The sequence below is a fragment of the Ambystoma mexicanum genome, chromosome 10, assembly GCF_040938575.1.
Source record: "Ambystoma mexicanum isolate Mex_15411 chromosome 10, UKY_AmexF1_1, whole genome shotgun sequence".
Lineage (NCBI taxonomy): Eukaryota > Metazoa > Chordata > Amphibia > Caudata > Ambystomatidae > Ambystoma > Ambystoma mexicanum.
This window is the reverse complement of record NC_090932.1, coordinates 45,048,794-45,071,932: the sequence shown is the minus strand read 5'-3', so window position 1 is coordinate 45,071,932 and position 23,139 is coordinate 45,048,794. Positions and strand designations below refer to the sequence as shown.

Genomic DNA, 23,139 nt, shown 5'->3' with positions numbered 1-23,139 from the left:
TGCAAATATGTGGTTTGGCTTTCAAGAACTACAATACTATGGTGTTACAGACTTTACTTGCAAAGTACCGAGATCACCCAAAGCAACCTGATATGGAAATCCTGTAAAAAACGTATTCAGCCAAAATAGTGTCACTGTAGCTGTATATTCCACATCCTGTGACTGCAAAGCTACTTTTCTTTGCATAGATCTGGTAGATATTCACCCGGTTCCCGCATGCACCCTCGACTTGAGCACTGGTTCCAAATCAATACTGAAATGCTTCGGACCAGACGCAGGGATTCCTCTGTAGCCCGCCCGGTCTTGGGTTTCCAAAGAGCAAGCAGAGTCCACAAGCATTCAGTGGTGAGCGTGATCTCACGAATTTCACCCCGAGACCTGTGTTGGGAATGGAACCCTGTCCTACATCCAGGTCTCGCTACTGTAATAGCCACCCCAAATCCTCATCACAGCCCCCAGAACAGTATCAAAAGAGCCTGTGGCAGTGCACGAAGGCCGCTCCTGCCCAAGCTTGAAACGGCGCCAGTCAGTGATTAATCCATTTAAAACCGCATGATCTGGAAACATGAACTTTCTACACATCATAATTGTTCGCAAGCTAAACAGTTTTAGTAGAGTGCTTCCAAGGTATGTTCCCCTGCCCTCCCTTCTCAACTTTGATTTTCTATTCCCTTTATTCGGGGTGACTAGACATCCAAGTTTTAGCCGGAGACTTCAGCTCTACCCTCCCTCCTCCCATCTTATACGTTTTCTTTTTTTTTTTAAACGCATCCTTTTTTTGGGGAGGGTAGGGGGCGGGTGACTGGCACAAAACCAGGCCAGCACAACTGCCGGGAGACAAAATCAGGCGGACCAGAGCAGCCCAGCCCTGTGCTGTGCTGGTCCTGGGGGGCAACCCCGGAGCATTGTCCTGGACTCGGAGGTGTTGCTAGGGGGGGCCAGAGGGGGCTATAGCCACAGGTCTTTTGGTTGTAGCCCCGGATAGAATCACAGGGGTTATAAGCAAAAAGGCTAGCTAGCTCCCAGTCCTGACAGTCCCAAAATTAGCATAGCCCCAGATCTTTTCCAGACCTAGGAACACCCCTGCCTGGACTCCTGGCCGTGAATGAAGGCCGGGTGGGTCGCGGACACAAAGTGAAGTCCTTGTCAGCGCCACATCATGATTGACTATTTTAAGTAATCAATCTTCAATAAGCAGTATGCATGCAATGCAAATGAAAAATAAGCTGAACCTGAAGTTAGGATCTCTTCTAGCACAGGTAAACATTTTCAATCGCAAATTTGAATGCTATTCCATGCAACCAACAATTGGTTTTTCGAAGCCTAAAGTTACCGTAAGCCTTCATTATGGCTTAATTGACTTGCAAAATTGGGAATGGTTAGTAGTCTTGGAGGGCTTGGTTTGCCAATCGGTTTTGAAGTTGCTTCCATCATTCTCCATAAACAATAGTTAGGCTGGAGGTAGGGTTGAGACTCTGGGCCTTAGTCATAAAATTGAATAAATTATATTTGTACATTAACATTTGCTCTGCTACTGAAAACACCTTGTTTGCATAATTAAAAAGAATTGATGAACAGGGAAGTGCGAAGGTTTTTTATATTATGAGCTTGTGGTCCTTCTACCAGCACGTGCACAGAGGCTGATGCCGCTACTGGCCCCCAGGCCGAGGGATCAGTGAATCCTCCCGGTGCCAGTGTTGAGGGACCAAAAGGTTCTTTTACCGGGTCTTCACCCGAGGGGCTCCGCCCTTAAACTGGCACCATGGCCGAGGAGCTATGCCCTAGTACCGGCAATACGTCCGAAGGGGCAGCTAAACACAGCTCTACCGAACCCCGGATAGAGGGTGTCGCACCTACCGGGCCTACACCCGAGGTGCAGGGTTGGCCTCGTGATCCACACGCAAGAGGCCTGGAGGAGGCCGGGCCCAGCGGGCCGAGTAACACGTCCCAGGCAGCCTGACAAAATGGCCGCTGCGCCAGAAAGAAGCACCCGTCCGACGCCATTCCAGGGATTCGGCGAAGAAAGAGTGTCAAGGTGGGACTGGCTTCAACCAGGTACGTGGTCTACATCCTATCCCTCTTATGCGCAGGGGAGGTTTCCTTTGAGTCCCTATGTACCAGTTATGCAATGGCCACAACAGCCTCCTTCTACCCCATCAGCACCCCCTGCCACCGCTTCAGTCATTGAGGAGGTTTTCTTTGAGAGGTTTCCCGGCCTCATGAAGTCACCTCGGATGGGCGTTTTCCTCAGGGAAGTCATTCCCACCATGCTAGCGGCACCATGGACACCTCAGTTGGCGCCCCAGGCCCTGGCGCAGCCGCCTTCTCCAGCTCCCCAGCTGGCACCTCCGCCGCCTCCTCAGTCTCCGGCCGTGGTCCCTGTACCCCAGCCTCCAGCGCCAACTACTCCTCCTCCACAGGGGCTTCCAGATCTGCAGGATATGGATGAGGAGGAGGATTCAGACACACCATACTCAGCCAGGGCTTTCCACAAACATCTTGCTGGTCTGGCGGAGTATCTGGGCCTACCCCAACCTGAGGTCGAGCAACTGGCAGAGGGGGTTCTGGCTGAAGTCCTCAAATGACGCCCCTCTGCCAAATCAGGGATTCCTATGCAGACCGATGTAGTCTCCCTGGTCAAGGACTGGCTCAAACCCCACTCGGCCCAGCCTGTCAATCGACGCCTGGACGCCAAGTACAGGCAGATGGAGGGGGATACACTCTTGCTTTTGGCCCACCCTCAGCCATCGCTGTGGCATCACTATACTCCAAACCTCTGTCGTCCTCCACAGCGCTGCTAGGCAAGGAGGAGAAGATCTTGGAGGCGTATGGCAAGAAATTCTATTCCAGCGCTTTGTTACATCTGCGTCAGGCCAACGCCGATGCCATGCTGGCATCCGGCAACCAAAGATTATGGCGGGAAATTGCGTACTTCCTCCCGGAACTCACCACCCATAGCCAGTCAAGTTTTAAGGCGGGGCTAGCGGAGGCCAAGCTGGTGGCACATGATCTCATGGAATCCACAGTGGCCCATATTGACACCTCTGGCCTTGCTATCTGTATTGCCACAGATATAAGGAGGACAGCCTGGCTCCGGGCAACAAATTTCAACCCAGATGTCCAGGAACGCATACTAGATCTACCGTTCGAAGGGGGGGGTGCGATCTCTTCCATTCCTCTACGGACGAGGACCTGGACAAGAAAAACAGCTCACAAACAGCTAAGTCTTTATCCATCCTTACGAAGACCACACCCAAATTGTACGCTCAATCTCAGCAGCGCTCAGAAAGGGGTCATATGTACGGAGGGTTCTGCGGCTTCCAGGAACGCAGATCCAGGCAGCCGGACCGCTCGTTGTCTCAGAACCGGCGCAAGCAACAAAAAAGTGGGTGGGGGGAGGTAAGGGCTTTTTCCAGTCATCCTCCTCAGCTACAGCCTCAGAGGGAGAGAAGGCATGACACGCCCCTTCAGGTCCACGTGTCTCTGGTGGGGGGCAGACTTGCTCTCCGTACACATTTCTGGCGCCAGAATTTTGCAGACCCCTGGATCCTTTCGTAGTATCCACGGGATAGCACCTTCCTATCCCAGCCTCCCCTCCACTGCCACAGGTTGGGACAGCAACTCTTTTGGCGGAGATCCAGTCTCTCGTAGAGAGCCAGGCAGTGGAGGAAGTCCCAGCCTCCCAGCAAGGCTTTAGCTTTTACTCCAGGATTTTCACCATTCAGAATAAGAACCAGGCGGGCCTGAGAGATGTGCTGGACCTTTCCACCCTCAACCTCTCCTTACCCCTGCAAAAATTCAAGATTGTTACACCAGCTTTTATAGCGGAGACATTGGACAAGGGAGACTGGATGTGCTCCCTGGATCTGAAGGACTTGTTCCTACATGTCCCGATATGGCAACCCCATCGTTCTTTCCTATGGTTCAGGATCATGGGCTGCCACTTTCAATAAAAGATCTTTCGTTTTGGCCTCACCTCGGCCCCCAGGATCTTTACCAGGCTCATGAATGTGGTGGTGGCCCTCAGAGCGCAGGGCCTCCACATCTACCCATACCTCAACGACTGGCTCGTCAGGGCTACACCTCTAGAAGCGGTTCATCACTCTTCCCATGCCCTTATGAACACACTGCACGATCTAGGCTTCTCGCTCAATCTCAAGAAGTCGCAGCTGCAGCCTACGCAGACTGACATTCTTAGGCCTTATCTGGGACACATGCTCCGAGAAGGTCTTACCGTCGGAGGACAAGATCTCGGCCATCAAGAGGGCCACCACCCACTTCCTCAGCAGGGAGGTGACCTCGGCATGGTGGTACCAACATCTCCTGGGTCTACTGGCAGCGGTCCTATTGGCCGTTCCGCACACAAGACTAAGGATGAGGAGGATTCAGCTGCACTTGGCGGCCTCATGGAACCAGGAGTGCGCCTCTCAATCCGAGATGATCAACATTGCTCCATCTCTCCATCCGGACCTTACTTGGTGGTCTAGAGACGGCAACCTACGGACGGGCAAGCCCTTCCGGCAGTGGTTGAAGTGTACGAAAAGAAGTAGTGGAACTATGTTCCCTACTGGCCTGCACCGCTCCCCACAAACACCATCACCACACCCCCTCCTCTTGCACAATACAAACCCGAAAACACATGTGCCTGTTGTTTAAGGGAACGTTCAGTGCATTGCACTGAAAGTGCAAACTTCATCTTATTCCTACACTTTTATTTTAAAATGAAACCATTCTGGAACGGTTTCTTTTTAAAATAGAAGTATTGGAATGGTAAAACTTAATTAAAAGAGGTAGAGGAGCACCACTCCCGCCCACTTCGACCACTGCCTTCCGGCCGTCTACTCCGCGTGCCACCATCCCCACAGATTCCTTGCTTGAGTGCTGGGGAGCCACCCTGGACGGTATCTTGGTCCACAGCACCTGTAGTCGACAGGAGCAGGAATACCACATTAATTGGCTAGAGCTGAACACCATCTGGCTGGCGCTCAGGGCATTCCTACCACTTCTCAGGGGCAAGGTTGTCCTCAAACTCAACCAGCATGTGCTATGTCAACAAGCAGGGAGGCACCAGATCCCCTCCTCTGTGCAGACTGGCGATCAGCATGTGGGAATGGGCCCTGGAAAACGAAATATACCTGGGAGTGGACAATTACGAGTGGCTGCTAAACAACCTCGTTATTCAGGAGATTTTCAACAGGTGGGGTCACCCCAGGTGGATCTCTTTGCCACCTGGCGCAACAAGAAGTGTCTCCAGTTTGCATCCTGGCAAGGTCAGAGCCCCGGCTCTCTGGGTGACGCATTTCACCTCCAGTGGACCGGCATGAAAGCCTACGTGTCATGATGCCTACCCCCGGGCATCCGGATCGAGCCCATCAGTCCCGGGAGCAGGCATCCAGATACTCATTAAAACCCCAACAGCCCCGGCTGGGGGCTGTTTGGATTCAGTCCTGGCGCCTTAGGCGCCTTAGGCGCCAGGCTCATCATAGAAATCAGTCCTGGCGCCATAGGCGCCAGGCTCATAGACTTTACTTACCTTATGCAGACCATGCTGCAAATGAGTCCAAGCCAACGTGAGGCCTGGATGGGACTATTTTATTACAGGGACTATTTTTTACTCGGGTGTGGTTCTGGGGAACTTCTTACCAGGGACTACTTTGCAGGCTATTTAAACCACGCCCGAACAGCAGCTCATGCTTTGTGTTATTCTGCATCCAGCAGCGTAACGCTCACCGTGTCTGCAAGTCAGCATCCAGTCTTCTGCCACGCCCGCCTCGAATCCGGAGCTCCTAGACAAAAGGAAAAGAAAGGAGAAGAGGTTAGATCACGGACATTATTTGATTCCTTACCTGATTCCGGACCCAGCACATCTCTGAGCCTGGAAAGGACATTATTTCAGCTCGCTTTGCCAGCAGCAGCGCTGCGTTATACTCACCAGTCCACTGCATCTTTCAACTCGGCGCTGCCTCCATCATTTTTCTTCGTCGAACCCAGCACCTGGCGGGAAAACAAAAGGAATAACAAGGTGAGAAAACTGACAAAGACAATCTCTTTGCCACCATAGGCTTAGCTGCTTTACCACCGGAGGTATTATCCTTTAATTCGCCGCATCTTTCTATGCCGCACCTATAAAGGGAGAGAAAACAGCAAGTTAAACTCATGCAACTTTTACCGGACAGTGTTTGGTAATACAGACTCTTACCTGAATGCCATCAGCTGCCTCCAGGCAATATTCTTTTGGACCCAGCTGCAACCTAACGGGGGAATGCAACAAGAGTGAACATCGGACATATTGAACTCTTTGAACTTTATAGACACTGGAGACAATATTCCTCCGGAACTCCTCCAGTACCTTCAAACCAGTGAAGTAACTGGTATCTACGCTCCCCTGCATGCCATGCAGGATGGAGAGCTAATTTAAAAACATAAGGTGAGGTTACCAAGAGGGGATATCGGAGGTGATTAGTGGGGAGAACAGTTGGGGGGAGAGGGGGACATCACTAAAGTCCACGGGTGGCTAAATCCCTTTCTCCACTTGCAGGAGAATACTTCTACGAGTCCAGCAGACAAGATTAGGCGGGCCAGTCCAGACTGTCATCTCTTCACTACTACGCATCACGTTGGTGGAGACCGCAGCTGTCCGGGTCCGATCGACGCCCCTGTGGGAACCAGGTGAGCGTAACACTACGCCTTTCCACCCACTCCCACGGGGTAATTTGCAAAATAAAGGAGTCTCGCTAACTCCTCATCATTCTAATAGCTCCATGGTGGCCAGCCACGCCATGGTTTTCAGAGCTCATCAGCCTCTTGGAAGTGCCCCCGATTCACCTCCCGACAGGACCAGCACATCGGCTGGCACAGCAGGGGGGCAGGGTCATCCACCCTGTGCCGCCAGAGAATCTAGCCCTCACAGCGTGGTACCTGAGCAGGTAAGGCTTTGGCACCTTAGCCTCTCACAGGCCAATCTGGAGATCATACAGGGCACCAGGAGCAAAGCTACCGGGGCCCAGTACAAAAGCAAATGGATCAGATTCTGCCACTGGGCAGAGTCCAAAGGAATCGACCCTGTGGCGTGCACCCTGGATGACGTGCTCCCCTTTTCGGCGCACCTCGCCCACTATGGTGTGCAGGTGGACACCTGCCACACATACCTTGCAGCCATTGGGGCTTACAGGAATTCAGAGGAGGGCATTTTCTCCTCCAACCCTATAGTCAAGAAACATCTGACAGAACTCACAAGGCTCTACCCACCCGTCAAGAGACTGCACCCTGTGTGGGACCTTAACATAGTCTTGGGGGCCCTTGCGCACAAACCGTTCGAGCCAGTGGCGTCCGTGGACATCAGGCTGGTAAACATCAAGACGGCTTTACTAGCCAGCCTCACCTCGGCTCGTAGAGTCGGCAAAATCCAGGCGCTGGTCGCCTCGGAACCATATACTACCTTTCGCAAGAAGGTAGCCCTGCGGACACATGCATCATTTCTGCCCAAGGTTCCATCTGCTTTCACTTGAACGAGGAAATGGTCCTTCCTATATTTTTTTCCCATGCCCCGAAATTCTACTTGGACAGGACCAAGGGCTTCTGTAAATCGTCCGCCCTGTTTGTCACTTTCAGAGGCTCAAGACCAGACTATCTGGCCTCTAAAGGCTTCCATATCCTGCTGGATGGTCTCTGCCATCAAAGAAGCATATGAGGGCCAGCACAAGCCGCTTCCGGCCAACATGCATGCCCACACAGTCGGGGCCAAGGCAACGGCCATTGCATTCCAGCGCCATGTCCCTTGGCAGGTCAGAAGTAGGGCGCCCACTTTGGGCCACTCCCTCTGCTTTTTGCAAGCATTACTGTTTGGATGCCGGCTCTAGATCTGATGCGGCTTTCGGACAGTTGGTTCTCAGGAACTTATTTGCTTAGGGAGGTTCTCCTCTCCACCCTGGGGCTACATTCAGTGATAATCGCCCATTCAGTATGGAGGAAAGAGGAAGGGACGCAAGAGTAAAGATAAGTGACTCACCGTAGTGACTTACATAGTCCCCTTTCCTCCATACATCCATACGTCCTTCCCTCTCTCCCCTCTAATAAAACTGGTGTCATTAGGCAATGTTAATCTATTGTCGATGTGTCTATGGGGACTGAGGTGTGGCGCCGGAGGGCGGAGTCATGGCAGCACATGCTCCCAGGGCCACACCCCTGCGCGCCTCTAAATTTAGACAAGATTTTTCTGGTGAAAAAGGTTCTGTCTCCCTTGGAAGGGACGCCCATACAGTATGGAGGAAAGGGGACTAAGGACTAAGAGCAGGGGTCAAGTCCTAAAATTGTAATTGTGGGGGGGGGGGACTCATCAACAAACGCAATGGGATGTGATGTCACCAAAAATTTGCATATCGGGGTCATTAAATTGCCTTTGCCTAACCACCAAAATTGCCTAAGACGAGTGGCATTTGCCTTTCCTAAATTCAACACACACACAAAACCAAGAGAGGATATTTTCTACAAATAGTGTTTTTGAAAACGTTCAATGGTGTGCATGTTTTAAACTCCAAGAACCAATACAAATGTTTTCCTTGGAACTTACAGTACCGAAATGGGACATTTCACATTTAGTTATTTGTAAAGTTCCACCAGGTTATATAATGCAGTGGTGAAGTGTCCGGCCTGCAAACCTGACGACTGCTATTCGATCCCGGAGGTTGGCTTTAGTTCATAAATTCCAAGAGGACATTCAATGTTTTTCATTTTAGCCGGGGGGGACTGAGTCTGCCCTCTGGAAAAAGAGGGTGGACTCTGTCCACCTGCGTGTACCCTCGACTTGAGTCCTGACTAAGAGTATGTTAGTCACTACAGTGAGCAACTTATAATTACTTTGTGTTAGGGGGGCCCATCAGGCTTCTCCTATGGTAAGTGAAGTTCCATTTTGGGTCTCTGCCCACCTTTCATGCTTCTGGTGATCCAGGGGCCAGCGGTGGGCTCCTCTTTGGGTGTCTCAGGGCGTCTCAGGGCTGCCGTGTGCGGAGCGGTTTTCTGGGTAGCCGCGTATGGGCTCCAGCTCCGGCTCTTCTGGCACCGCTTACAGCCAGCATTGTGCGTATGCTGCTGTTTGCAGGGATAGCATCTGTCTTGTTATTGTTTGCTGGGACGTTTCCCGGTCTGCATGTAGGGAACTGCAGCATTGCCCTCTGTTGCAATTGAATATGCTCTGTATTCTGGAATTGCATTGAAGATTCTGCCAGCATTTGGTTCACAGGTTTTGGTGATGTAATTCAATTCTGCAGAGAAACATAGTGGCACTGGGAGCAGGGGGAGGCAGGAAGTGGGCTTCTCTCAGCTGCCACTGTCACCCGCCAGGGTAGAACTGGTAGGTCTTGAACTCCTTGCTGAGCGGGCATCCCATGCCCTCTTCGCAGACCATTGAACAATTTTATTATAAGACCAGCTGCAACATCATTTCTTCTGGGCCACTTGACGCTGTAGAACTGGTGTGCCCACCTACTGTATCCCATGCATTCTGATGCTGCCAGACCGCTAGACTCGATTGTCATGCATTCCATATTGCCTTCGGTCCCCTTGGCTCATCTCGAGTGTCTCTTGATGCTTTCAGCCCTGGTAGAAGTCTTCTCCTTGCCATAGAATGCTGTAAAACTGTCAGGCAACGTTTCCTGTGCATCGCAAGTAATGTCATGAGAACCCCAAACCCCATTCCTCCCGCAGATCACTTGATGCTGGCAGACCTGTGATCTCACTACTCACCTTTATCATTTACATGCCTTCTCGGCGGCTTGAGAATGTCAGTGCCCCGTTTCGTCTTTCCTAGTGGTTGGCTTGGGTGACCAGGCTTAACCCTACCTTGCAACGCCCACGAAACAAAGGGCAGTGTCTGCCTGGCATTCCACTGATGATCTGGGCCAGAATCCCTGGCCATTTGCCCCAAAAATCTGCCCAGAGTCTCGAGCAGGGGCAGCGCCAACGTGATGCCACCTGCTGGGAGGAAAGGCCTCCCACCACATGCCAAAGAGCCTGCCAACAGCACAGCCGTTACTTTAAACACTGACGGGCCAGGTTTAGGAGAGTGGCAATGATTGCTGCTACCCAAAGCTCGACCCTGGCCAGAACTAGAAGAACTTTTACTGTGGACCGTTTGATCCTAACAGAGATACCTTTACATATTGGTGTGTGCACGAGCATTCCAACCATCTTTGACTTACCTGTATGCACATATTGACCTCGAAAGAATGGCTAACAGAGGTGGGGGGCAACACATGTCATGTCTGATCTTTGTGACAGGGTCCAATGTTAAACCTACAAATCCAGCCCCGCGCGACTCTTGCTGGGGAAGATGTGGTGTGCCCTCTGGCCGCTTCTGCGTTCCCTGTTGAACGTGAGGTGAGTACTCTTGTGCTTAGTTGCTGTGCTAGGAATCCAACAGAACATGCAAAATGCCTCAGAGCTCACCTGGATGCAGTGTTTGATCTACTGCTTATTGGCTGCCATTAACGCCTCTGTTTTCCGTTTCAGGGGGGCTACTCCGCATCTGGCCCGGCATCTGCCCCTGCCCCAGTCGTCCGACCAGAAGATGAGCTGGAGCGTCTAACCAAGAAGATGCTCTTTGACATGGAGCACCCTCCCTCTGAGGATTACTTTGGTGAGTACTTGCCATACCTTCTTGCGTCAGGATCTGGGGGTCCTGGAGGATGTGCCCCTCGTGCCAGTGCCTGTGTGCCAAGAGATGTCTTGCCACCAAACACAATAGTACTCAATGCTGAATTTTACAAGCTATGGTCCCTGCAACTTGCAATACGACTAATATGTTCAAACTCAATTTGGGGAAACTTTGTTATCCTCCGCTCTAGCTTTCTTTCATCGGGACCCGCCTGGACGCTTTACTTTCGAAGGGATTGTGTCCTCCGACGTATTCCTTATCTTTGATAATTCGTCTCCAGCTTGCTGGCCTCGGAAAACATTTTCTCAGTAGATGGCGCTGCACATCGACGTCCGTCGAGTTGGTGTCCCTCGACAGCCACCGTATCGGCGACAACGTCACCATGCCCATAAATAGCCACGCACAACGTCCGTTGCTCAGTTCAGTTTTTCCACACTTCGTGGTGCCTCGGAATATCGTTGCTCAGTTCTTCAGTCAAATATACTTCATTATTCCTCAAGAATACCGACTCGTACTCGATGGCTTCCTCATCCGAACCGACGACTCCACGGTCCGGCTTAAAAAAATGTCGAGATAGTGGAAAGAAAATGTCATTGACGGATCCTCACAGGATCTGTTTGTGGTGCCTGGGAGTCGAGCACCATTGTTCGGAGTGCGAGGACTGCATGTCCATGACAGCGAAAGCCTTGAAGGAGCGTAAGGGGAAGCTCGAGAGAGGTAAGGCAGTTAAAACTTCTTCGAAGTTTCCTGGGCGAAGTTGAGACATTCGTCTCCTCGCCATCACAAAAGACATTCTCGTTCTAGGTCTCGAAGCAGTTCCCATCACTCTTTGAGCTCTAAGCATTCAAAAAAGAGACGTCGAAGGTCCCCTTCCTCGTCGTCGTCTTCAGTTTCCCCGAAAAGGGTCTCCTGCCCCACAAAACATAGCTCTCAGGCTGAGTGGGAGATATTCAGGAAAAAGATGCTTCGCGTCTTCGAGAAAGCGGCCTCAACCCCCTCGAAGACTGCTGAGGGTGACACCCTGGGTGAAAGACCCGAAAAATCAAAATGCTGCGAGTCGCAGCACCCGGCGAAAGAAACTACTCGAGAGCGCCACGAACCCTCGAGCAAAGGCAAGGTCGCGTCTTCGACGCCATCGTCGAAAGTCCCTTCAACGCATAGATCTGCGTCTTCGACGCCATTATTGAAGGGTTCTTCGACGCAAAGGTCAGTCGATTCGACGCCGGTGCTGAGAAAGGACAAACCCACGGCCACCTCACAGCCAGTGGCCATACCCAGATCACGAGAATGTCGTCGACGACCTCGAGTAGAATTCCGATACTCTTGAGTTCCTCGATGCCTCTACCAACTTTCTCGACGCCTTTTTTGATGGCTTCGAAGCCTTTAACGTCCGCATCGACAACGTCGACGTTTTCTCAGCCAATTATGACAAATTTGGCCCCTTCTGCTCTGGAAATGGGATTTATACCATTTCCAACATCTGATCATTCCAGAGCCTTTTCATCTATTTATGAAGAAGGGGAGAATTCGGATCAGGAAAGACCTTTTGAGTTGCAGGAATCTGCAACTCCTGTACCAGAGGAATTTACCTCTGAGGAAGGTAGGTTAAAAGACCTCCAAGAATCCTTACATGAAGCAAGTGGGTTGGACACTTCCCCAGAAGTGGAATTTGCCAAACCAGACCCAGGGGAACATGCTGAAACCCCTTATAGAACCTTGATGGCAAGGATAATAGAGTTTATGGGGTGGTCTACACCCTCACCTGCTTTTCAGAAAGACAACCTCACAGACATTTTGGTTAAAGGTCCACAGGAGGATCCTGTGGTGCCATTTCATGCGGCATTACAAAGGAAAATATTGGCAAACTGGGAAACCCCTGAGGTTATCCCGGCGGTTAACAAAAAATTATCAGCCAAATATAGGGTGTCTACTGCTGACCCTCAATATTTATCCAGACACCCAACTCCGGAGAGTCTGGTTGTTCAGCCAGCAACTTCATCAGGTAGTAAATCGGCTTACCCTACTGTTCCACAGGACAGGGATGACAAGAGATATGACTCTATGGCCAAAAAAAGTCTTTTCTGCATGTAGCATGACGTTGAAATCCATCAATTCTACTTGTACGCTCGCAAGGTTCAGCCACACACTTTGGGAGGGTACTTCATCAGCGGCCGACTGCCTCCCAGAGGGAGAAGAAAGGGAAGCGTTTCTAAACATCATTAAGGATGGTAAAGACGCAATGTGCGAATCCCTTCAAACTGGCATCGATTCTGCTGACAGCATCAGCAGGGCAATGGTGGCAAGTACAACAACCCAGAGATTTGCTTGGTTGCGAAAGTCTGGTTTTGCTCCAGATGTGGAAAGCAGACTCTTGAATATGCCCTTTGACGGCTCTTCTTTGTTTGGTAAGAAGGCGGATGACAGTTTAGCAAAGCTACAAACCTCAAAGGCAGCAGCAAAATCCCTGGGAGCTGCAATCCGTCAGACACCATATCGCCCCTCAGGAACCTCTTGGAGAGGTAAGTCCTTTCGCTTCTATTCCGCATTACTCACCACTGCTATGGGAGTCTATCAAAGATAAGGAATACGTCGGCGGACACAATCCCTTCGAAGAACAAGTTACTTCTTACCTGGTAAAGTTCTTTCGATGGGATGTTCCTCCGACATATTCCTTATTGCCCCTCCAATCCATCCCCGCAGTAATACTTCCCTTGTGGTTACAGCTTACGCTCCTTCAAGGTCAATAACCAATTCATGCAGGAATTATCTTATGCTACAAAACGGAACTGAGCAACGGACGCTGCACGTGGCTATTTATGGGCATGGTGACATTGGCGCCGATACGGTGGCTTTCGAGGGACACCAACTCGACGGACGTCGATGCGCAGCGCCCTCTACTGAGAAAAAATTATTTTTCCGAGGCCAGCAAGCTGGAGACGAATTATCAAAGATAAGGAATACGGCGGAGGAACATCCCATCGAAAGAACGTTACCAGGTAAGAAGTAACTTGTTCTTCTGTTGCTCTCCGCTCTAGCTTTCTTTCGCCAGGACTCCCCTGCATGCTTTACTTTATTTTGTCCTCCGCTCTAGCTTTCTTTCGCCAGGACTCCCCTGCATGCATTACTTTGTTGTCCTCCACTCTAGCTTTCTTTCGTCAGGACTCCCCTGCACGCTTTACTTCATGTTGTCCTCCGCTCTAGCTTTCTTTCACCAGGACTCCCCTGCACGCTTTACTTTATTTTGTCCTCCGCTCTAGCTTTCTTTCGTTAGGACTCCCTATGCTTCAAATTAGCCAAAAATATTACCACACTCATCCTTTTACAAAAAGTCTGCGCACATCACCAGGAGCGGATTTCGAGCAAAGTAAAAAAGTGCTACTACATAAGTTTTCAGAAAACGGCAGAATAAGGTGCACACTGCTAGCTTGGCTACATAGATGCTTTTATTAAGACATTCATTTGTGACATACGTGTTCTCATTGAAAAAGTATTCATTGCATTAGCTAAAGAAAATAACTATTGTGTTTTTTAAGCTTCATGTACTTTAAGATATTTGCATCTGTTTGGAATGGGACCTCCAGTGATGTGGCATGTGTGGCTGGATAGCCCTGTTATTGTAGGGCAGCTCAGCGGATTACAAGGGCTGTCAGAGGGACTTGAACTCTTGCACTTGCTCTGTGAACCGCCAAGACTGTGCTCATGCAACACTTCCCAAAACAAATGTCCAATCCATGTGATGCTTGAGGGGCAGAATGGCTGGCTGGCATCGCTTTGCCCTGTCCATCTCTTACTTTGGCCTTCGCGTTAAAGCACTGAACGCTTCTTTTAATTCTTGGCAATTCTTTCTTATATTTGCTGCTCATGCAAACTGGATTACCATTTTCATCCGTTTTTAAGGAGTCTTTTGCATGTTAAATTGACTTTCAGAAACCACTTTTTCAAAACTGTTACGCTGCAATATTTTCACACACATATGGTACTGGCTTTCTGCGGCTCACCTCCAGGTGCTGAACACATGTTCGCTGAGCTGTTAGTAAGAGGGCAGCAGGAAATGGCATCACACATGCTCACCCGTGGCTCCATTGCCCATCCTCTTTGGCGCTACGGGAGTCACTTGTCTAGCAGTCTTTTTCTGAAACCATATATTTCCCCTCAATGGATAAGGACTGCATGCTTGCTAGCCTCACACCTTTTCTGTGGGGAGACGTTAGAGCAATTCATATGAATCTCTGATGGGAGCATTGGTTTGAGGCCTTTCTGAAACCATCCCTTCCTGCACTTGGGTAAGATGTGGCAAGGTCCCACAGACCCACGCGCTGCACTACAGCCTTCAGTGGAGCCTCCATCTGCTGGTCTCAGTACAGTTCCGCAGGCATAAGGAGCATTTCCACACTTTCATGCCTTTCTGAACCCATCCGTTCCTGCACTTGGATAAGATGTGGTAAGGTCCGGCAGACCCACGCACATAAACCTGGCTTCCATTACACTTCCCCACATGCATAAAAGGCGGAGCACGTGAGCACACTAAAGCATCAATTCCAAGATGGCAGTTTAACACAAGGCTAAAGACAGCAAAACAGAAGGGGGATCGCAAGTGCCCTTGCCCTTTTCGACAAGGAACCGTTATTTTCACGAAACCTTGAATAGAAATTGTAAGACCTGGAAACCAGACTGAAGAATTCTGCATTGTATGTCAGATATACCCTGAGCTCTCCCGTGTCAATAATCAAGGTGGGTAGAATCGCCTACTGCTGTGGTACTGTCCTTGGCTCCTACAACAAAGCAGCACCAGTGAAACCAACACAACCAGTTAGTTGGGGAGACCGATAACAGACCGGTCTGTGTTGAAGCCAAGGTTGCAAGCAGCAACATTGTATGGTGAACGCTGAAGCGAACAGTGTATGAAACGCATGTGATAACCAACGTGAGTAAAATTGGACAACAGATGAGTGATTGACCTTTGAAAGCAAGATACGATACCTTAGACACAGTGGTCTGGCACTGCGTGCATCCTCATTCAAAGGTCTCTGTAAGATATCCAACTGAGAGGTGGAAAAAAGGGAAAAGAGTGACAAAGGATTGTTTGTTTTATTTATTTGTAATGTGCACCACACCGTAGGGTTTCAGGGCGCAGCGGTTGCAAGAAGATGCAAAGCTTAGTTGCAATGAATCAAAAAGTGACATACATTACTTGCAAAAGCAGGGTATGTGAGAATTTACAGATATTTACAATCCATTATTCACATATGCATTGTGAATCGAAGTGGTCCTGCAACGGGTCAAGCAAAATCCTGTGCACAATCAAGTCTTCCATGTTAATATAGTAAAGAAAGTTGATGACAAAGTAGATGAAGTTGGTCCGAGCCCGAACAAGGGAGATCAGCTGAGAGTTTTGGGTTAAAGCAAGTGTTTAATGTAAATTGAAATTGGTCCGAGCCCAGCGGAGGTAGACTGTTTGAAGATTGTGTCAAAGCAGATTTGAGCCCGGCAGAGTGAGATCCGGGGTGAACCGTGAATCACCTGAGAAATTGAATACATGAATTGGATATATGAGAATCCTATGAGCATTGTGTTGAAGGGGGATCTGAGCCCGGCTCAGGGGATCCCAGGTGAATAGTGAATCACCTGAGAAAATGAGTACGTGTGAAATCCTGAGAGGAAAATAACGTATTGATTGTTTGTCGCACCAGGCCCTCTGAAAGAAGAGACTTTGAAAGGCAGAGAGACTTGAGCACGGAAGGCTCGGATGCTAATGTTTGAACTGCACCCTCGTGCTAGAGAAGCGAGAGATTGTGCTAAGCTCCACTATGCCGCCGTCTCCTGTGCTAAAAACATGGGGAAGGGAGGCCAACGGCCTGAATATCCTGACATATAATTTCTTGGACACTTCTTTCTTTTACATAACTTTGTTTCCCACACTATTTGTAATTAAAGGTAATGATTGGCAATAGGTGTTTTAGTATAAGCCCTTTTATTTTGACAAGACACCACTAGGACTGTTATTATTATTTGATGGTTGTAGCTTGCTCTCATCTTTAGATTTGGGATTAGATAGGCGTTGTTCAAACCCTTTTTGAAGTTTGTTAAACACCCTTGAACTGTGATCACTTGTCTGTCTTACTGTCGTTGCCATGCCTTCCTTACAGTAAGGTATATAGAAAGAGGGGGTGGAAGATGGAACAGGGCTTTTCCATGCTGGGGGGGTCACGCACTATGCTTTTTCTGGTAACAAAAAATGTAAAACTTGCAAAATAAATTTGGCAAAAGAAATTGAGGAATGTTCATAGATCCGTTGATCTTACCTGTTAAGAGCATAATCACTCCTTTTCCCCCCTTCGTTTTTACCTGCGTACGGTACGGTTACCCGGTATCAGTTCTTGGATCTGCTACAAGAAGAACATGAATGCTTACTAAGAGGATTGTAAAAAGGACTGTCTTTAAAAGTAAAGGAATCCACGTGTGATGATCGTGGTCCAGTTCAGTCCAGTCCTGAGCACAGGTTGGAAGATGATTGGAATTCTGTTTCAATTGTTGAACATATATATTCTAGAGGGCTCTTTGAAATCACCAACTCGTACTGAACTTGATTAACTTGTCCTGATACGTTTATGAAATTTGATATGTTTAACTGAGAACTCAAATTTATATAGTTAACACATTTTCTAGGGTTAACACAAGAAACCATTTAAGTTCATAAACTTGACTTTAAGTCCTTTTATTCCAAAATGATGATCATAAAAATAAAAAAAAGATTTTACGGTGTTTGTCAAGAGACTGTTTCTTAAAATCTTTCTTCAGCGTATTTGCTTGAGATCAAGCTGTCTGGCTTCTGGCTACCCCCAAGGCAAGCTTTACTTGGATGCCTTTCCTGAACCTCTTGTGACCATACACTGAAACAGTCTCTCAGGCATAGAACTAGTTTCTTGTTGCAATGGAATAAAGCGCAGCCTCTGAGGCTTAGTCAGTTCTTGCTTTTATCAGTAGCTTCTTCAGTTCCCAGATGCTTACACCTAGCCTTCGAATTTTGGCAATGATTTTAAGCACTTGGCCGCCTCCTACTATGGTCTGCCAAAAACGGCAGACTGAAACTTGAGCAGGTCCAGTGTTGCACCTTCTACAGTTCCATATGGCAACTTGAGTTGGCAGCAATTTGCTCTCTTGCCTTTTCCTCAACTTAAGCAATCATTGGTATGGAAATTAACTCCCCTTCTTCGTTGTTCCAATTCGTCTTTGGGTCTTGATACACTCAGACTTGGACCTCGTCATATTACATGGATCGCAAAGGTTATAAATGCCTGGGCTGCTGTTTTGGATTTCTCGTTATTTTGAAGGCTCCAGTTGGTCACTGCTTCTCTCCTGCATAATTCTTTGGTCTCTTCCATGGCAGGTTATTTTTGGCTACTCCTCTTTTGTTACTCTGTGGAACTTCCCGAGGGATGCTAGAGACTGCTGGGAAAGCACTTAGTCATCCCCCCTCCTCACCCGCCCTAATGGAAGGGATAGCTTTTAGGCATTGTTTGTCTTCCTTGGTAGGAGAAGGCTCTTTGGAAGTTCAGTTTTACATTTGCTGCTCTGTACGATTGGTTCTTCTTAATCTCGTCTATCATCTTGTGGTGATAACACTGTGAGACAAATTCTGTGGAAGAATGCCTCCAATAGAGGAAATAGGTGCTCACCTTTGATAATGCTACTCCCACAGACTGTTCACTGACCCTCCCTCCTTCACATTCTTTGTCTAGGCTTGATTACTTCTAGTCACGTTGCTGTCATACATTGACAATAGGTCAAGAAGCCACCAAGAATTGAAAACAACATTTTAGCGTGACTTTATCTTTTATCTGGGACTTGGTACAGAATGTTAGCAATAGAAAATCGACGGAAAGCCCAGAATCTGTCTACTGGGTTACCCACTCCCAGGGTTGGGCTCCAAAAAGTTCTGAATTTCCATTAAACCAATAAATGTGTTTTTGCTAAATATATATATATATATATATATATATATATATATATAGGTGCGTCATCCAGTGGTCACTGCGGAGTATTGCATTTTCCGCCCAGCTACTGGTCGCCTTTATGCGGAGCTCCTCGAGAGACATTGCCAAATAGTTTCTTCGACCTTTGGTCGTTTGTTATTAATATCAATAACGTAGATCCCTCCCTCGACACAGAGCTGTTTCTCCGCCGAGCAAGATCTTCGACGGAAGGACGAGCGGAGGGGATCCTTCGGCGCTGCCGAACACATGGCCAGGCCTCGCCGGCCATACACAGTAGGGAGAGTGGGGTTTTGTGGTCTTTCTTTCATCTCTTTAAGAATGCCTTTCTCTTTCCCCTCCCTTTCGAGGTCGTAGTCACACTTATTGCCCTCAGCTATGGAGAGGACTCCATTTAGGTTTTGCCGCTTTGCAAGGGTAAATATACCTGGAAGGATAAGCACAAACGGTGCAACCATTACTTACCCCTTGATCACCAGGAGGACGGCTGTGCGGCCTGTAAATTACTAAAGCCCAAAACTCTAAAAGACCGCAGGGTCAAAGGTGGGCGGCCTACGCCATGTCTAGGCCTGACTCCTCGCCCGCTGCCGCCGCCAAGTGTGACGAGGACAGTGACTACACGGCCCCCGTAACGGAGGCTGTAGACCTTTCAAGGGAGTGTTCACGCTCCTCGTCGTCGTCCGTCCCCGGCCCCGAAAAGCCCGGCTCACGCCCAGCTTGTGGGGATGAACACCCCGGCGACAAGGACGCACACGGAAAAACACCAAAGCACATACCCCCGGCACGCATTCGTCGAAGACAGCCATAGCGCCAACGGGGACGCCGTGCCCACCGGCGTCTTCCGCCGACCGTAAGGGGCGTCAGCCCTCCCCACCACCGCTTCCGCGACAGGCGACTGGGCATTCTAAAAATAAGGGTGCTAACACCAAAAACTCGGGCGACGCGCATTGCAAGAGCACTCACGTTCCCAACAAGGACTCGATGAGCAAGGACTCGACGAGCAAAGGCTCGACGTTACATAGCGCGACGGCGACCGATCCCTCGGAAGAGAGAATGATCGCCGAAAGCCTCACGCGCATAGCATCTAAAGACGGCCAGAGACGTACGGTGAATGAGACACCGAAAACCGCACACAAGGCCAAAGATACGCCGAAAGCGCTGTAAAACAGATCAGGCCAGTTCCCGACGCCGACAGAAGGCCCTAGCCAGCGAGAAGGCTACTCAGAAGGCGAAGGCTCTCTTTCTTCGACGTTATGGGACAGAACCAGACAATTACAGGAGAAAGAAACTCCTTTTTTCATTCCCAGACCGTCTTGGCTGACCTCAGTGGACCTTTGAAAGGTTCCAGACCTGTATGGATAAACTAGACAGGTTCATGTCCATCCCAGAAGACAGGACACCCAAGAGACCAAGGGAGGCACCCCTGGAGAGTCCAAGGGCTAAATACCAGAAGTTATATAACCCCATACAGGAGGACCCCATACAGGAGGACATATACTCTCTCAATCCCACTGAGGAAGATACCTTCTTCCAGGAGGAAGATGAGTTCACCTATGTTGAAGACCAACAAGAAGAGGAAGGTTTTCACGAGGAAACTAACCTATGTGAGGAGGAATTCCAGGAGGACACAGGCGAGTGCGACCTAAATCCCTGGCAGTCACCGGCTAGGTCAACAGACACAGGCAGTATAGTCATCAGGTCTACTGAAACTACACCAGTCAGGAGCCCTTCGCCTCTCGATGATCAACCCACCTTCAATGCACTGCTGAAGAAGGCAGCAGCACATTTCGAAATTGAAACTGGGGAAGTCACCCCAGACACCGATTTTGTGGAGAGGATTATCAAGGAAAAAACCCCCACTAGCCAAATTATACCCATCCTCGCCTCATTTAAGAGACGTATTACACCTTCTCTTTCCATTCCTGCATTGGTGAGAGGGGTCAATCCGAGGATTGAGAAACTGTTCTCTCCCTCTCAATCAGACCCATTATATATTAAGGGTCACTCAATCCCGGACTCCCTGGTCGTGACCAACACCAGGAAAAGGGCAGGAGTCCCACTATCTACCAGCGAGGCACCCCCAGTTAAGAGGGGAAGAAGCTGTACGCCCTAGCCAAGAGAATCACCACCTCTGCAGCATTCTCTACCAGAATCGCCAATAATAATACCCTATTGGCAAGCTATGCCGATGCTCAATGGGCTAAGCTCAAACAGGACATCGAAGAAGTTCCGGAACCCCTAAGGACTCGTTTGCTGGCTACAGTTAACGAGGGCTCTCTGGTCAATCAAAGCATCGTCAAGAATACCCTCAATGCAGCAGAGACGGCTGGCCGCACTTTGGTACAAGGAATTTTACTGAAGCGTCACGTCTGGCTTCGCAATTCCGGATTTAAGGCGGAAACACAAGCATCCCTTATTAATAAACCCATAGAGGAGTCCAACCTCTTTGGGAGAGCAGTGGATGACGCGCTGAAGAACGCGAAGAAAGAATTTGACACAATAAAGACCTTAGACCAAATTTCAAAACCCCCTAACAGGCGGGGATTTGGTAATAAGCGCTTTTTTCGTGGACGACGCCAGCAACAAAACCAACAACAGTTTTCTGCCAGCAACTACCAGGGTAATAGCGGCCAGTACAATCAGAGGGGTCAACGCCGTGGCAAAGGAAGAGGCCGGGGTTACACCCCCAGAGGCTCCCAAGCCACCAACACCACCAAGTGACGTGAAGATTTGCGTCCCCTCCCATGCAACGCCGGTCGGGGGCCGGTTAACATCCTTTCTTCCAGCATGGGAGGGAATAACATCAGACCGCTGGGTACTTTCCACCGTAGCCTGCGGCTACTGTATAGAGTTGAACAGTTCCCCAACATACAGACCCCCGAGGGGACGCCGCATGACACCAGAACACCTCGCCATCCTTCTCCAAGAAGTGGACCAACTGCTGGAAAAAGGAGCCATAGAGGTCGTGCCTCTATCTCAGGTAATGGAAGGTATTTATTCAGTGTACTTCCTTGTACCCAGAAAGGATCTAACCATGTGCCCTGTATTAGATCTGCGCCCAGCGAACAAGTTTGTCAAACCCCAAAAGTTTCGTATGGTGACCTTACCGGAAGTGATCCCACTGCTATCACAGGGAGATTACATGACAACACTGGACATGAAAGATGCATACTTTCATATTTTAATGTTTCCAGTGCACAGAAAATACCTCAGATTCATGATAGAGGGCAAACACTACCAGTTCAGAGTGCTACCCTTCGGCATAGCATCTGCACCAAGGGTTTTCACGAAAGTACTGGCAGTGGCAGCGGCACACCTGCGCAGGTTATCCATCCCAGTATACCCTTACCTCGACGACTGGCTCATAACAGGGGATTCTTACGAGACATGCTTCTCAAACACCCAAAAGACTGTAGACCTTTTGTTCCAACTGGGCTTCTCCATCAACGAGAAGAAGTCCAGCTTAGACCAAAGCCAAGTCAAACAATTCCTAGGGGCTCTAATTCGAACAAAGGACGGCCTCGTCTTCCCCTCCGAGAGGGTCCAAAACATGCTGTTTCAGATCCCCCAATATGTGGCAGGTCGAGAGGTGACGGTGCGCAAAGCGATGCGCTTGCTAGGAATGATGGCGTTGTGTATTTACTTGGTACCTCACGCGTGCCTGCGCATGCGCCCAATGCAAGAGTGGCTCAACAGCCAGTGGTGTCAGGCCAGCGGACAATGGGACGATCTAGTGGTGGTCTCGCAGGCCTTAGTTCTCTCGCTACGGTGGTGGACAAAGGAAAACCTGATAATAGGAAAACCCTTTGCCACACCAGTGGTGGAGGCCACTCTAACCACGGACGCATCCCTCACAGGATGGGGGGCTCACCTATCCCATCAGACTGCTCACGGAGTGTGGACTCCGAGCGTAGCATCCAAGCACTAAACCTACTGGAGCTACTGGCGGTGTTCAAAGCACTAAAAGCCTTCCAGGAACACCTACAAGGGAAGACAGTGATGGTCCTTACAGACAGCACCACAGCCATGTACTACATCAACAAACAGGGGGGCACCCACTCTCCAGGACTGTCCAAGCTGTCCCAGAATATATGGAAGTGGGCCCACAGACACAACATGTTCCTACTGTCACAACACGTACCAGGGGAACTCAATCTGCTAACAGACGAGCTCAGCAGAGACTTCCCCCTGCCCGAAGAGTACGAATGGCGATTGCACGAAGACATCGTCTTAGACGTCTTCACGCAATGGGGATTCCCGGAAATAGACCTGTTTGCAACTCTGGAGAACTCACAATGCCAAAGTTACGCCTCCAGGTACCCCCAGAACCAGTCCAAGGGGAACGGTCTGTCGATTCAATGGTCAGGGAAATTTGTCTACGCCTTTCCCCCGACTCCCCTTCTCAACAAAGTTGTGCACAAGATGCACCAGGAACAAGTTAACATGATACTAGTGGCCCCAATGTGGGCCCGGCAGCCATGGTTCGCGCACTTGGAG

At 49.6% G+C, this 23,139-nt stretch overlaps 1 protein-coding gene across 6 annotated transcripts in view; it reads left to right on the top strand.

Annotated features, from left to right (window-relative positions):
- Nucleotides 1-23,139, top strand: part of LPP (LIM domain containing preferred translocation partner in lipoma) — a 1,982,563-nt gene that overhangs the window by 1,554,478 nt on the left and 404,946 nt on the right. For all 6 annotated transcript variants that reach the window (XM_069617470.1, XM_069617468.1, XM_069617472.1 and 3 more), the window contains one exon: nucleotides 10,507-10,633. In XM_069617470.1, coding sequence (XP_069473571.1) covers nucleotides 10,507-10,633 — 127 coding nt within the window. The remainder of the gene's footprint in view (nucleotides 1-10,506; nucleotides 10,634-23,139) is intronic.